The sequence below is a fragment of the Cynocephalus volans genome, chromosome 10 (assembly GCF_027409185.1).
Source record: "Cynocephalus volans isolate mCynVol1 chromosome 10, mCynVol1.pri, whole genome shotgun sequence".
Taxonomy (NCBI): Eukaryota; Metazoa; Chordata; class Mammalia; order Dermoptera; family Cynocephalidae; genus Cynocephalus; species Cynocephalus volans.
Genome location: NC_084469.1, coordinates 83,838,022 through 83,853,733, shown reverse-complemented (window position 1 = coordinate 83,853,733; position 15,712 = coordinate 83,838,022). Strand labels below are relative to the sequence as shown.

Below are 15,712 nucleotides of genomic sequence, written 5' to 3'. Positions count from 1 at the left end.
ATGGAGAATGGGACTGGACCCCCTTCCCACAACAGGTACACCATGCCAGTGCCTCAGGGCCTGCCCAGGGACCTGGGGCATAGAAGAGACCAGACCCACCTCCCACAACCAGGCTCACCACACCAACACTTTGGAACCTGCCAGGAGACCCAAGGCATGGAGAAGGGTACTGGACCCCCTTCCTTCAACCAGGCTCACTATGCCAGCACCTCGGGGCCCACCCAGAGACACGGGGTAAGAAGCTGGGACCGGACCCACCCTCCCACAACTAGGCATGCCAGGTCAGCGCATCAGGACCCACCCAGGGGCCCAAGGCATGGAGAAGGGGACCGAACCTCCCTCCCACAACCAGGCACACCGTGCCAGTGCCTTGGGGCCCACCCAGGGACGCAGGACATGGAGAAGGGAACCGGACCCCCTTCCCACAACCAGGCACCCTGTGCCAATGCCACAGGGCCTGCTCAGGGAACTGGGGGAAGGAGAATGAGACCAGATCCACCTCCCACAACCAGGCACCCCACACCAGCACCTTGGGGCCAGCCCAAGGATCCAGGGTATGGATCTGGGGACAAGACCTCCATCCCACAACCAGGCACCATGTGCCAGCTCCTTGGGGCCTGCCCTGGGACCCGGGGACTGGAGAAGGGGACTGGACCCCTCTCCCACAACCAGGCACCCTATGCTAGTACCCTGAGGCCCGCCCTGGGACCCAGGGCCCGAAGAAGGGGACCAGACCTCCTCCCACAACCAGGCACCCTGTGCCAGTGCCCCGAGGCCCACAAGGGGACCCAGGGTATGGAGCTGGGGACCAGACCCACCTCCCACAACCAGGCACTCCATGCCAACACCCCAGGGCCCAAACAGGGACCTGGGGTATGGAGACGAGGACCAGACCCCCCTCCCACAACCAGGCACCCTGTGCCAGCTCCTTGGGACCTGCCCTGGGACCCGGGGCCTGGAGAAGGGGACCGGACCCCCCTCCCAGAACCAGGCACACCGCACCAGTGCCTTGGGTCTGCCCATAGACCCAAGGCATGGAGAAGGGGACCAGACTCCCCTCCCACAACCAGACACCCCGCACTGCAGGGCCCACCTTGGGACCCGGGTTATGGAGCCTGGGACAAGAGCCCCCCACCCCACAACCAAGCACCTCGTGCCAGTGCCTCGGGGCCTACTCAGGGATCCAGTGCATGGAGAAGGGGACTGGACCCCCCTCCCATAACCAGGCACACCATGCCAGTGCCTTGGGACCCACTTGGCGACCCAGGGCATGGAACTGGGGATCTGACACTCTCCATAACCAGGCATACTGCCAGCACCACAGAGCAAGCCAAAAACATCTCCTCCATGTGGGTGACCCACCACAGCCACCATGATAACCATGGCTGCCGCAAAGGTAGCTAGATGCCACAACCACCACACAGATGGTCCACCAGCCACTGGAGTGAGTTGACACAAGGAGAGTCACCAGCAGAGATAAAGAAAGGAGGAGGATGTCTGTCTACACAGAGCCCATTTTATAGTGATAGAAGAGACATCTGCTCTATGATAGTATTGGGCGACCTGATCACACATCTCAGCATTGGACAGATCATTTGGGCAACAAATCAACAAAGTAACCATTATTCTTTCAGAGGGAGAGAAGAAATCTAGGGTGATTAGAGGGGGGAGGGGCAGAGGAAGGGAGATGAGGAGGGATTGGACGAGGGGCATAAAGAATAATTACAATTTGTAACAATATATATGCTAGTAATATTGATTTGATCAACATATCTCAATGTTGAAACCCAAAAATATGTATAATCAATTTTGACTCAATAAAAATTACAATTAAAAATTAAAAATTAAAAATTAAAAAAAATAAAATAAATAAATTTTAAAAATTTTTTAAAAACACGACCAGTAAGGGGATCTTAACCCTAGACCGGGTGTTGTCAGCACCACACTCTCCCAAGTGAGCTAACCGGCCATCCCTATACAGGGATGCGAACCTGTGGCCTTGGTGTTATCAGCACCACACTCTCCCAAGTGAGCCATGGGCCAGCCCCAAAACGCAGAGCTGTTAACTTTTATGTTCTTCAACTCCCTGCTTATAGACTCAGTTTATAAACACTAAAATCAATTTTTCTGCATCTATGCAAGTTTTATTTAATAATTTGTCAAAGGATTATACAATTTGTACATCAGCCCGTTTCTTTCTATGGGCCCCTGGAGTGTGTATATGTATGTACACACACACACACACACACACACACACACACACACACACACACACGAGGGTACTTCAAAAAGCTCATAGATTTGTATTATCTTTTAATTCTATTTTTCCAAAGCTCATAGATTTGTATTATCTTTTAATTCTATTTTTCCACAAACTTTTTGAAGTACTCTGGTGTGTGTGTGTATTTCACACAGGTAAAATCGATAACTATTTTTCAAACTCATACAAGATCAGTAATAAATACTTACAATCTCAAACGAGGTTCAACACATCTGACAAAATAATCGTACTCATCCTCCTCTTCTTCATCCCAACTCCTCCAAATATTTTGGTAGAAAAACCTGAAAAGGAACTTAGTATCATTCAAATTCAATCACTGGCTCAAGATGTTAGAGTTTTGGAGGGGTGAAAGCTGAAGAGTCAATCAAAACAATTCTACCAACTATAGCAAATATACAACATTCTCTAAGATATGAGAATGTTGTATATTTTCTGTAGTTGATAGTCATGAGTCAAAAAAGATAAAAGAGACCTTCTTTGGATCAGCTAGAGTTTTCCCACATTAGTTTTTGTTAGGACTTCCTTTTTACCAGAAGAACTACAGTAGTGCCATTTGTTAAGACAGAAAAGACTGAGAGAGAAACAGGTTTGGGGTTAAAAATAGAGTTGTTTTCACCTTGTTTGGTCTGAGATGCCTATTTGACCTCCAAGTGGATGATGCCAAACATGTAGATGAATATATAAGTCCAGAGCTCAAGGAAAAAGTCAGGACTAGAGATACAAATCCGGGAGTTGTCAGCATATCAATGTTATTAAAGCAATAGATGAGATCATTTAGGGACATTGTATAAAGCAGAAGTTCTCAATTCTGGCTTCACATTAGAGTCCCCAGGACACTTTTAAAAATTGATTCCCTATCCCAGACCAATAAATTGCAATCTCTTGGGGTTGGGGTGGGGGGAATTCTGCATCCATATTTTTTAAAGCTCCACAAGTGATTTAACAAATGTTTTATTATGGAAAATTTCAAACATATACAAGAGCAGGGAATAGTATCATGAACACCAGGTATCCGTCACCCTGTTTCAACAATTCTTCCATCTCTACCTCACCCACTTATTCTTCTGCTCCCTCCCATCACCATCCTGACACTGGATGATTTTGAAGCAAATCTCAGACATATCATATCATTCACAAATTTTTAGGAGGTATCTCTAAAGTAAATCTTTATACCAAAAAACGTTTTAATTCCTTAACTTTACCAAATATCCACTGTGTGTTCAAACTTCCCTGATAGTCTCTTTTGCCACTGTTGTTTCACAGTTGACTTGTTCAAATCACGATCATACAAGGGTCAGCTATTGCAGACAGTAGATATGTCTCTTAAATCACTTTTGTTCTAGAGATCATCCCTCCCTCTTTTTTTCTCACAATTTATTTAATAGTTTCCCACATTCTGAATTTTGTTAATTATAGACCCATGGTGTCATTTAACATGTTCTTCTGTTTCCTTTATTTCTAGTAAACTAATAGTAAGAGCTAGAGACTTGATCAGCTTCAGGAAAGATTTCTTTGGCAAGGATACTTCAAGGGAGGGACTGGCTGATTACCTCAGTTAGAGTATGGTGTTATAACACCAAGGTCAAGAGTTCAGATCCCCATACCAGTCAGTCAAAAAAAAAAAAATCTATCAATAAATGTTTGGGCACTGTACAATGAAATACCATAATGTTATCAAAATGGTAATAAAATATTTTTTAAAAAAGAATACTTCAAGGGAGGTGTAATGTACTTCCATGAGGAAGCACATAATGCCTGGCCGTCTCTTTTTGTGAGGTTAAAATTGATCAATGAATTCCAGTATTGTCAGTTTGATCCACTACAAAATTCCCTATCAGTTTTTTACCTCATGGTTGTAGCAGCCATTGATAATCACTGCCTAGAACCTTTATTTCTAGTGATTATGAAATACTGATATTTTGGTTCTATCATTCCTTTTTAATGTATTAGTTGGAATACTTCTATAAAGAAAATCCCCAAGTAATTCTAATGCACTTCCAAGGTTGATTAGCGAAAGAAGAACAAAAGGCCTAGGACTGATCCCTGGGTAACTCCAACAGTCTAAAAGTTTGAGCATGAGAGGAAGAGCTGGCCAGGATAACTAAGAAAGCAAGCCAGTGAGACACCAGCTGAGCAGTGTGTTCCAGAGACTGAGAGGAGAGAGTGTTAAGAAGGTGGGAAGACCAAATACCTAGCATGTGGCAAAGAAGTCAAGCAAGATGAGATCAGAAAAGTGTCAACTGGATTCAGGAACATGGAAGTCTTTGGTGACCCTGAGCAGAGTTTCAGTGGTGAAGTATGGGCAGAGGCATCACTGGGATGCCAGTAAGTAGAGACTGTAACTGTACATAACTCTTTCAGGAAGTTCCACTGTGAAAAGGAAGAAGCAATGAAAATGAAGCCTTGTCTTAATTCTTATGGCTTAGGCCGGCAGTCTCTTCACCTTCTAGAGTCTATCTTTTTTAAAAAACATAAATGAACCTGAGCATGGCTCTACTCAAAAAATCTCTGCTGGCTCTCTGCTGCCTCAGAATGAAGTCCTCAGCTTGGCAATAGTACATGGATTCATAATCTGGCTCTAAAGCACCTCTCAGGCCCCAGAGCCCTTGCAGTAAACTCCCAATTTCACGAGCTCTTTCAAGTCTCCATGTAATATGTTGGTCAGGCTGCCAGAAGTGGCGTCCACCTCCTCCACCTAGTAAGTTTATAATTACATTTCACGACTCAGCTTAAATATCATCCTTGCCACAGCAAGTATTTACATAGCATTCACATCTGCACCTCGTCCAGTGTTTATTCTCTCAAGCCAGAAACCTGGAAGTCACCCTTGACTTCTCTCATATCCACTCCTATCTCCTCACCCCCCACACCCACAAGACCACTGAGTCCTAGTCATTCTGCTTTCTCAGCAAGCCTCCACCTGTCCTCTCCATATCTCCATATCCCCACTCTAGTCCTCTCCCTTGCCTCTGAACTGGCCTCCCTGTTCTATCTCCCTCCATTTGTTTTCCACACAGCAGCCAGAGGAAACTTTTAAAACTAAAGCTGATCATATTCACCCTCGAATGAAAACAATTCAATGACTTCCCACTGCTCTTAAAGACAAAAATGATTAATTGGCTGACAAAGCCCTGAACCTTCTGACTCCTGACAACCTCTTTAAGCTGGTTTCCTAGGTCTCTCCCAGCACTTCTATGTTCTGGCCACACTGGCCTTTCACCTCCTGAAATTCACTCAGTTCCTGAAACCTGTTCCCTTTCTCCCCATCCCGCCTACAACCCTCAGGAAATAACCACTGAACAGCAGCCTGACCTCCTCTCAGGACACTCTGTAATTCTTCTCAGCACTCATTGCCATTTCCAATCACATGTATATCTTTGTGTGATTGTTTCATCAAGGTTCATCTCCCACCTTTAGACTGACAGTTCCCTGATAATGGTGATTGTGTCTATTTCGTGCACCAGTCTTATGCACCCTTGACTGAGGACCAGGTAGTCAAATATTTATTGAATCAAAGAACAAATGAAAACCCTCATAACCTTCTCTGGGTACTGACCAGAATGTGAGCCCTCAAAATGAAGAATAAATTTAGCCAGACTCCTCTTCAAATAACATTACCAATTCCAGATACTTGTCTTTCTACCCACCTCTATACCAATAAAAAGAGATTAGCTCTCTGATTCCTAATTTTCTAAATTCGTCAATTATCCCTTTACCTTCAAATGACTCAATGGACGGATTTTTTTTTTAATGAGAAAAATGTAAGGGGTTTATTTTGGTTTTGGACAGAAACCAATTCTTTAGATTTATATTGCTTAGTGTAATACTGAACATCTGGGGTTAACTGTTTTTGCGTTCAATTAGAAATTTTTCAGGAGATGGTAGAAGCAGGGCCTGAGACATTCTGCTTCTTTGTAGAGTATTCAAATTAAGCTCAACAAAACCAGATTAACTCACTTAATGGTATACAAACTTAAAAGTACTTTCTAAACTAGAAAACATCAAGCAATATTATTAACATTATGATCATTATATAATCCAGTCTTCCAATTCCTGGAAGAATGTAAGTCCATGTTCAAACAGCTAAAAGTAAGCCTTCTTTAGTTAATATACTTATATACAGAAGATCCAAAAGAACTCTCTGTATTGGGAACTATCTGATAAGATTTATCTGAAAAAATTTTTAAAGCATACCTATCAATTCAGGTATGGGCTTTCTTTCTCACTTAAGGCACAAGGAGTACATTTGTGCAAGTGGAAATCAACTATGCCAAAAAAGGGTTGAAAGTCATGAATGCCTCCCCTAAGGATCCTACAAGTAGCCTGAGAAAACACGTTCTTTGACCAGACACACCCATGAAAAAAATGTGTATTAGTCTTATCAGTGCATAGATCATAGTATACAACCTTCTTCACTTTCTTTCCTTTTCCCTTTATTTCTTTCCTCTTATATTCAAATATACCAACGAGAAGCCTTAGCATCTACAACTTTTAAGGCAGTTTCTAAATATATATAGACCAAATAAAAAATTAAAAATTGCCTATCTTTTGTTAACATTTGGGGAAACGAAGTGAAGGATAAACAGAAATATCTGGAAAGATATATTCTTTGTATGTATTTTTTTTAACTTTTCTGTAAATTTGAAATTATTACAAAATAAACATGTAAAACTTTTCATTTTTTAATTTAAAAAAGATTCTCTTATCTTTGAATATCTTAAAATATTATAATGACCAATTTTACAGTTTGAGTTTTAAATCTGGGTCTAACACAGACTAGCATTACTTCATTTCATCCAAAGTTTCTGACCACAAGGTTATTTTTATCAACTTATCTTCCTACCTGACGTGCTCGATTGCAAGTGCTGTCTGGTCAAACACTCCAGAATCATCAAACACTACCCACAGCTCCTGCAGGGGCAACCGATGTTCTTTCAGATCAAGGAGCTCTCTCATACACTCCAAGGTAAAAGTGCTCACTTGAGATTCACAGAGGTACGGTTCAGCAAGCCTCACCACCACTTTCAAGGCTGAAAAGTCCACATCTGTGACCTAAAATTTAAAATAATGTGCAAGCTCATGGAAAAAAAAATTAAGACATACATGTAAAACACTACTAATAACCTGATTTTTTTTACAGCATAAAAAGGAGGTGAGAGGCTTCTTCCATAATATAAAGAATAAACAAGACAGGCCTGGCTCTTATCCTCATGGAGCTTACACTGTAATCAGGGAAATAAATAAACAACATGGTGACGAGTATGTGACGGAGAATAACAAGCAGGGGTGGTGATCTGGCTTTGTTGGGATGGCCAGGGAGAGTCACCTCTGAGCTGAGCTGAGCAGGATAAATAGAAAACAGCCCCCTGAAGAGCAGGGAAGGTGCAAAAGGCCCTGTGGCAGAGGCAAGCTTAGCAGGTGCAGGAACAGAAAGGTAGTGTTTCGCGCTGGAACCAAAGGGAGGAAATGTGGGTGGGAGGGTGGGGAGCAGCAGGGGATGAGGTAGAAGAGAGAGGCAAGAAGACCAGGACATGAAGGGCATCAGAAGGAGCTTGGATTTTACGGGTTTTCTAGAGCACTGAAAAGCCATAAAGCCAACACTAGGCATTAGGGGTTTTAAGCTGAGAAAGGGCACACTTCTCTTTTAAAGCAATGACTCTGAGAGCTTTTAGAGAACAGATGCGGGGGACAGGGGGAACACTATCATAACCAAATTAATAGGCCTGAACTGCAATGAAGATACTAGCACAATCCAAAATTTAAAAATTCACAAGAAACAGCTGCAACCCACTTCCTTGTACATAATTACTGCAGAGTGTGATATCATTTTCTAAAGGAGCTGCAGCAACAACTTGTATTCACAATCCCTGGTTTAACATTTTAGTTTAACAGGGTTTTTTGTGGTCCAGTTAACAAACACTGAGAAAAATTCACAGCTGTAATTAGAGTGCTAGTTTAATGTAAAAGGCCCAGTCAGTTGAAAAATAAGATTGTTTTCACTTTCTGCAATGGGATATATTATCAAGAGATTAACTACATTATCTACAAATTTGTTAGGCAAAAAATGAGCTAGTTTTAAAATGCCTGTTTGGTTTGAGCTTCTTAATGGGCTACAACTAAAATGGTAAAAAATTAATTGAGACTCTATTGACTTCGTAATTAGGCCTTATTTTTTAAATGATCTCAAATACCTCCTCTGCCTCATAAGTTTATAATCCATTTCCCCTTGTCAAAGGACATGGAAACCTATACCACCTTAATTCCCTGGTAGCTCCTCCTCAGTTGCCTTTAAAATTTGAAGAACACTTCATACACTATGGCAATTAGATGTGAAAAACATGCTATTTTCAATTAGCTCATAAACTTTAATTAAAAATAAGCACTTTGGCTATAACAGTCGAAGTAAAGTGCTTATAGATAGAGACAAATGTCTTAACAACAGAATTAAATTTACCTCAACCAGCACTTTGAATACATTAGTGTGCCAGACTGCCCTCCATCCAGATGGTTCAAGGACTTTCTCCAGGAACTCAGCTGTGAATTCCCTTACCTCAGAAGCCTTGCAGTCAGCTGCAAACAAATTAAACACAATAAGAATTGAGAATTCATAAAGCAGAGAAGTTATAAATCCATTTAAGTCCACTTTCTCAAAACCAGCAACAGGCAATTTGAGGGACAAAGACAGACAATCTACTTGTAAACTAAAAAGATAAAAGAAGCAAAAAAGAGAACCTACTCACCTAGAATGTAATCTTGATAGGCTCTGAATCGCTCATAGAACAAAAGTTGACTTGTTTGGAAAATTTCTGGGAAAAAGGTTTTTCCTTCTGGCACAAAACTTTGTAAACTATTACCTGGCTCATCATGATAGCTACAATCACTGCATGAATCTTCATCTTGGAACAAACCTAAAAGAACCACAAAAATAAGCAGGCTCAACTGTCCTAGATACTTTCAGTGCTTATAGAGTGCTTCTATTTTCACATCCTTGCTTAGAAATTTCAAGCAAAATACAAAGATTGGGTATCAGTGCTCTACTTACTTCTGTCACTGTCAGAAGAAACTAGTTTTCCAAACTTAAAAATATTTGAAAATTAAAGTTCTACTTCAAAACAATAAGAGCTTAAATCCACTCAAGTTCTCCTTCAAACGATACAGCTATGATTTTTACTATAGCTAGCAAGTTACAATGTCAAGTATCTTACAGTGATTTATTTTTTCCCAAAACAATTCCATAAAGCTGCATTCAAAGAGAGAGTTGATTTCCTATAACTCCTCTCAAATGAGCTGAAGCCTCCCTTTATTTTCTACAATATCAGTCAGTGGCTGCTCAATAAACAGAGATGAGACATTCTAAATAATGTGTAAAGTCTACTTCACTAAAGATACTAGGTTCCTCCTCACTAATTTCAATGACTGTGTCTAAGGAAAATCAGAAAATGCAAATCACATTAGCTTTGGGCTCTATGTAATTATGTTTCATAAGGCGTGATTCAGCCAGTGGCAAATCTAATTCTGTGTAATAAGATGTTTTTAATAGACAAAATGACAACTAGACAAACAATGCTAAGGGTAGCATTTAGACTGGCAGAGTAGTTTCCAGAGGTGGCTTCAGGGAAGGTATTAGCAGTAGTCTTTCTTCCCCCACCCCCTTCAAATTCTCCTTCCCTTTTCTCTTTCCTTCTATTTCTTTGCCCCTGTTCAGGCCTCCAGAATTATTTGATCCCACAGATGACCAAAGTGTATTCAAGGGTCTATTGCTGACAAACACCAATGCACGCATGAGCCTTACAGGGCATCAATACCTTACTAGCAGTGTGACAATCTCTCTGTGCCTCACTTTCCTCGCCTATAAAGGGAAGATAAAAACAGTATGCCTATTTCAATTAAATTGAGGACTAAATAAATTATTAATCATTTACAACAGTGCCCATTACATACCATATGTTTGTTAAAGAAAGAATACTTTACTTACTTCAGCACAATTCTTTACAGCTACTTTGTTTTTGTTTTGTTTTTCCAGCTTTATTGAGGTATAATTGACACATAAAAATTGTATATATTTAAGGAGTACAATGCGATGTTTTGATATACATGTACATTATGAAATGATTATCACAAACATAATTAACACTTCCATCACCTGTCATAGTTACCGGGTGTGTGTGTGTAGACAACACTTATGATCTACTCTCTTAGCAAATTTCAAGTACACAATACTGTATTATTTACTATGGTCACCGTTCTGTATATCGGGTCTCCAGAACTTATTCATCCTGCATAACTGAAACTCTGTACCCTTTGACCATCTCCCCCCACCCCTAACCCCTTAAGGGGCAACCACCATTCTACTCTGTTTCTCTAAGTTGAACTTTTTTGGATTTCACATGTCATGCAGTATTTGCTTTTTCTTTACAGCCACTTTGAAAATATTACTCTTCACATATTATTTCACTTCATCTTCACGAGTAGAAAACCACTGGCTCTGTCTTCCAGAAGGAAAAACTGAAGCCAAGCGACTTTTGCCAGTTCACAAGGTGGATTAGTAGTGCAATTAAGTCACCCCTACGTTTTCTCACTTCACCAGGACTCTTTCCACAACACAACTGCAGGTGTTAAAGTAAAAACGTGAACAGCTTAAAATGTCAGAAAAACAAAATAACGGAATCTCCATGAAAAGACAGAAAGGCCTAAGAATCAGGAGACCTGGGTTCTATTTCTGGACTCTGTCCCAAGTTGGCTTCCCTAACTTTGGGCATGTCACTTGCCCTCGGTGCTCAGGAAAGCTACGTAGGCCAAAAGTTCAAGCTTTCTTCTTTTTCGGGAAAAGGAAATGTGGTTCATAATCTCCTCCGAGAGGGAAATGAAAAAGATGAGCCCTCGCTTAACAGATACACGCGCACAAAGTGCCCTGAAGCCCAAACAAGCTAAGAATTCCTGGCCCAGGCCAACTCCCGCCGTTCTCGAGGAGCTGAGGACGGAGAGGGCGGGGAGAGGGGGAGTCGTCCCCGGGTTCCCCCCGACTTAGATGCCCTGACAGTGGGCCCGGCCTGGCACAGCCATCCCCGCCACCCCCGCCAGCCGGGTCCGGAAGGCCTGCAACCCCGGCACCCTCCGAGCGTCCCGACGCCCCAGGCGACTGCTAGGAGTCCGCTCCTCGGGCTCGACGTGGCGGACGCTCACCTTTCTCCAGAAGCGCCGACTCCTCCTCGGCGATCCAGCCATGGCGCTCCGGCGCCACCACCTCACACCCCAGACCGCCACCAGCCCGCACCACGTCAGCCATTTCAAATTTCCGCGGGCGGGTGCCCGAGGCCAATATCGGACGACACAGACGCTTCTGATTGGATAGTCGGGCCGAGGCTCTTGGGCCAATTACAGGCCAATTCCTCATTCCATTTCCGCCCGAGCCCCGCCCCCATCAGGCTCCACCAACCCTTCCGGCAGCGCCTCGGCGCCATCTGCTGGCCGGGCGGACCGCTGTTCGCGTCCAGGTTCCTGGTCTTTAGCTTACTGGGACGAACTTGGACAGAGTTGGATTGGGCCATCATTTGGGATGATTTCCGAAAAACTAACAAGCCACTCCTGGAAATGGGAGATAGTGGAAAAGACACTGAGTTGAGAATCAAAAAACATAGTATTTAGACTTGTTTTGGCCATTTCTGGTGGTATTACCTTGGACAAGTCACTTCATCTCTAAGAAGCACAACTTCAACTGTAATGAGATGTTGGCTTAGGTGGCCCCGAAACTTTCACAGTCAAGAATCAGTCTCTCTCTCTCTTTCTCTCCCCTCCCACTTTCAACACACACATACATACACACTAGGTATTTTAAAAGAATGTCAAATTAAATTTCGTAAGTAACTGATTTTTATAATTGAAGGCAACTATAACCTGCAATAAGGATGGCTAACATTTGCTGAGTGCTGTGTGCAAGATGCCCTCCTGCACACTTTGCCTACATTTATCTTATTTAATCTTCAAAAACCATCTTCTGAGACAGGAAATATTATTATACCCATTTTACAAATGAGAAAAATGGAGTGACCAAGAGTTAGGTAACTTCTCCAATCTAACCTAGCAGAGCCAGGACTTGAAACCAGCCAGATTCCAGAAGCCACCCCTAAGGCCACCACTGCCAGGCTGATGAGATTGGCCTGAGATAGAACAGGTGACCAGGACACTAGGTGGGAAGAGCCCACAGAAGGCCCAGAGCCTAGTCATGACAACCTGTGCAGTCTTATTACAAGGAAACATTTCCACTTACTACTGTGAAGGAAAACCTTAAGCTAAAGTCTGTCAGATCCCTTATGGCTGAAACGAAACAGAGCCAGGAGAGGCAACTGTGGACACCAGCACTTAATTCAGCTAGCTATTCCAGGAAATAAGATTCCATTGACTTTTGTGTGCAGAGTTCACTGAACAAATACATATTGAGCACCACAAGGTGAAAACTCAGAAAATAATAAAATCAAGACTAGCATCAGGCCTTGAGGACTAAGCTGGCTTTCTCATAATTCTCCTCTTTAACCCTCCTGCTCACAAACCCCACAAGTGGCAGGATTTCTTCTCAACCATTTCCCTCAGTGCTGGAGACAACATAGCTCTCTTCCTGTTCAATTACCAAACATTTCATCAACTGTCAAGATATTACCCAAACCAGTACTTCTGGAAAAGTCTTGAAAAGCAACAGGAGGCACCAGAGTCAGAGACAAAATACCTATGCTGTTTCAAACTCCACGAAGGACAAATTATTTATTTAACTAGACATATTTGCTGTACATAAGCCTCCTCCTCATTTCCAAACCTGTGTCGACATTGATTCATTACTTGCTCAGATTATATCAGGGGTTTTTAGAGTTTTCCCCAAGTGGAAACCTGCTAGCAGCACACATTTCTTGGGAGTTTGCTTTCCCTGCCCCCTCTTATCCTAAGGAAAGGGTTTTCTCCTTCGTCCTTTGCAGTCTTTCCACCTATGGCCCATCACAAACTTCTACCTGCCCTTAGGAGGAGTGTCACCACCCTTCCCAGTCTTTTTTATATCTTCACGCTCTTTCTCACCACTGGGTTCTTCCACTCTGTCTACAAATGGGCTCAGAACTAACTGCTGTCCAAAAAAATCTTCCCAAAGCCCACTGCCACCTTGAGATACTGCCCTCACGTTCTCTTTCTCTGTAGCCTCAAGCTGCTCAGTGGTGCCTTTCCTCTCCCGCTTTCTTGGAGGCCAGTAGCTCCCTCCTGAGGCCTCCCCTCCTCCCCATCAACACCCTCCACCCGCAGCAGCATTGTCTCTTGTAAAAGTTTTCAGAATCAAAATAGAGTCACTTATGTTTAAAAAAAAAAAAAAACTAACAAATAGAGCAGGAAAAGGGTTCTCATGCACCTAGGCCTAATAACAAGAAACATCACAATGGGCTCTGCGAAGCCACAACCTTGCAGAGGCCATCGCAACCTTAATAAAAAATACTTCTGCAAAGACATCTGCCTGTCCAAACCTTGGACTGATGTCACCCGTGTTATTGATCCTTGTAGCCAAGGATAATTATCCCAAAATAATCTGTAATCCTCCATCATTTTTCCTTTAAAACCCTTTGTTTTTCTTTTCCTCCCTGAATATACACATAGGTTATGATGGAGTTTGGATGTGTTGTCCCCTCCAAAACCCATGTGGAAATTTGATCCCCAATGTGGCAGTGTTGGAAACTGAGTCATGGGGCAGATCCCTCATGAATGGATTAATGCTCTCCCTGGGGGAGGGGGGATTAATGAGTGAGTTCTCGCTCTATCAGTTCCCGCGAGAGCTCGTTGCTTAAAAAGACCCTGGCACCTTCAGACGCAGTTGTCCCAGGATCCAAATAAACCTCTTTCCTTCATAAATTACTCAGTCTCAGGTATTTCTGTTACAGCAACACAAAACGGACTAATACAGTTTACTGTGGTGCATGTATTCCCATTGCAATGCCCTATTCCTGAAAAAATATCATTTATCTTAGAGAGCCTGTCTCTGTTGTTTAGGTTGACACTCTGCTGACCACACCACCTCTGTAGTCTTTCCTCCCTGAGCCTGTGTGTCCTCACCTCCCCATTCTCCTTCCAGTTCTCTGACTTCATTTCTCTTCCTTCCCTCAGTTTCCCAAGGGCATATCCTAAAGAGGCCAAGTGCAGGCTGTGGGAATCACTGTGACCATGCAGGAAAGTGGGTTTGCTAATTCATTTGACAAGTAATAAACCTATATAGTACAGACATGTGCTAGACATTGTTCTAGGTTCAAGGGAAACAGGGCAAACAAGACAGACAATGTCCCTGACTGCACAGCTTAGTAGGGATACACAATAAACAAGTACAAAAATCAATTATGAAAAAATACTAAAATTAAATTCAGCAATGTGACAGACAATAATGAGTAGCGAGAATAAATTTGGATTTTTATGCAAAACACATGATTTTTAACTGTTAGCAACTAATTTTTTTTTAATTTTAACATTATATAAGCCAGAAAAATCTTATTTCCTAGGCCAAATTGGCTCATGACCCACCAGACTGAAACTTCTGTTCTAAGCCCCAACTAATCAAAGTATAGTTCAAGGAGCAGGAACTTGTTAGAAATACAGAGTCTCTAGGGCCGGCCCGTGGCTCACTCGGTAGAGTGCGGTGCTGATAACACCAAGGCCACGGGTTCGGATCCTATATAGGGATGGCCGGTTTGCTCACTGGCTGAGCGTGGTGCTGACAACACCAAGCCAAGGGTTGAGATCCCCTTACCGGTCATCTTTAAAAGAAAAAAAAAAGAAATAGAGAGTCTCTCTCCCACCCCAGACCTACTGGATCAGAATCTGTGTTTTAACAAGAGCCCCAGTCGCCAAGTGACATCATTCACATTTCATGCAAAGGCCTTCAGACCAGACCTCTCTCCTGAGACTGTTTCAATTTTCTTATTCCTCACCCTTCTGAGATGCCTTCATCTACCCAACCCCTGCCTCCAGAATTATTTGTTCCCCCCTTGCTGCTCCTAGTTCAGTGGTCTCAAACTTACATGCCCAGAAAGGCCAGGCAGTGACATAAAGGAGATAAGTGAGGACTGGTGTCAATCCAGTGGGAAGGGGTGGGTGTAGACTCAGTGTTGCCATGTTGATCTTTCAAGGGAAGCCAGAAATCCAGATTTTTATGATAAATCTCCCATATGAAAATGTTGACACCATGCCACCCAAATAAGACCTAAATGTAGACCACCAGTTTGAATTTTCTGAGACCTAGTCCACTTGTTACGTCGTGTCAGACTGTGGGTTCTTTGAAGGCAAGTACCGTGTCAAGTTCCTCTTTCTATTGTTAGCACCTGTTACTAAGCCCAACTTAGTAAAGGAATGTATTAGTTGGTTTCTTTTGATTATCATAGAATACCTTAAACTGGGTGATTTATAAGGAAATGAAAT

At 42.7% G+C, this 15,712-nt stretch overlaps 1 protein-coding gene across 1 annotated transcript in view; it reads right to left on the bottom strand.

Annotated features, from left to right (window-relative positions):
- SHCBP1 (SHC binding and spindle associated 1) overlaps positions 1-11,567 on the bottom strand; it is a 32,288-nt gene extending 20,721 nt beyond the window's left edge. Inside the window, exons 1-5 of the mRNA XM_063112933.1 lie at positions 11,465-11,567; positions 9,022-9,189; positions 8,736-8,851; positions 7,125-7,333; positions 2,470-2,562 (exon numbers count right to left, since the gene is read on the bottom strand). Coding sequence (XP_062969003.1) covers positions 2,470-2,562; positions 7,125-7,333; positions 8,736-8,851; positions 9,022-9,189; positions 11,465-11,567 — 689 coding nt within the window. The remainder of the gene's footprint in view (positions 1-2,469; positions 2,563-7,124; positions 7,334-8,735; positions 8,852-9,021; positions 9,190-11,464) is intronic.
- Between the last annotated feature and the right edge of the window lie 4,145 nt (positions 11,568-15,712).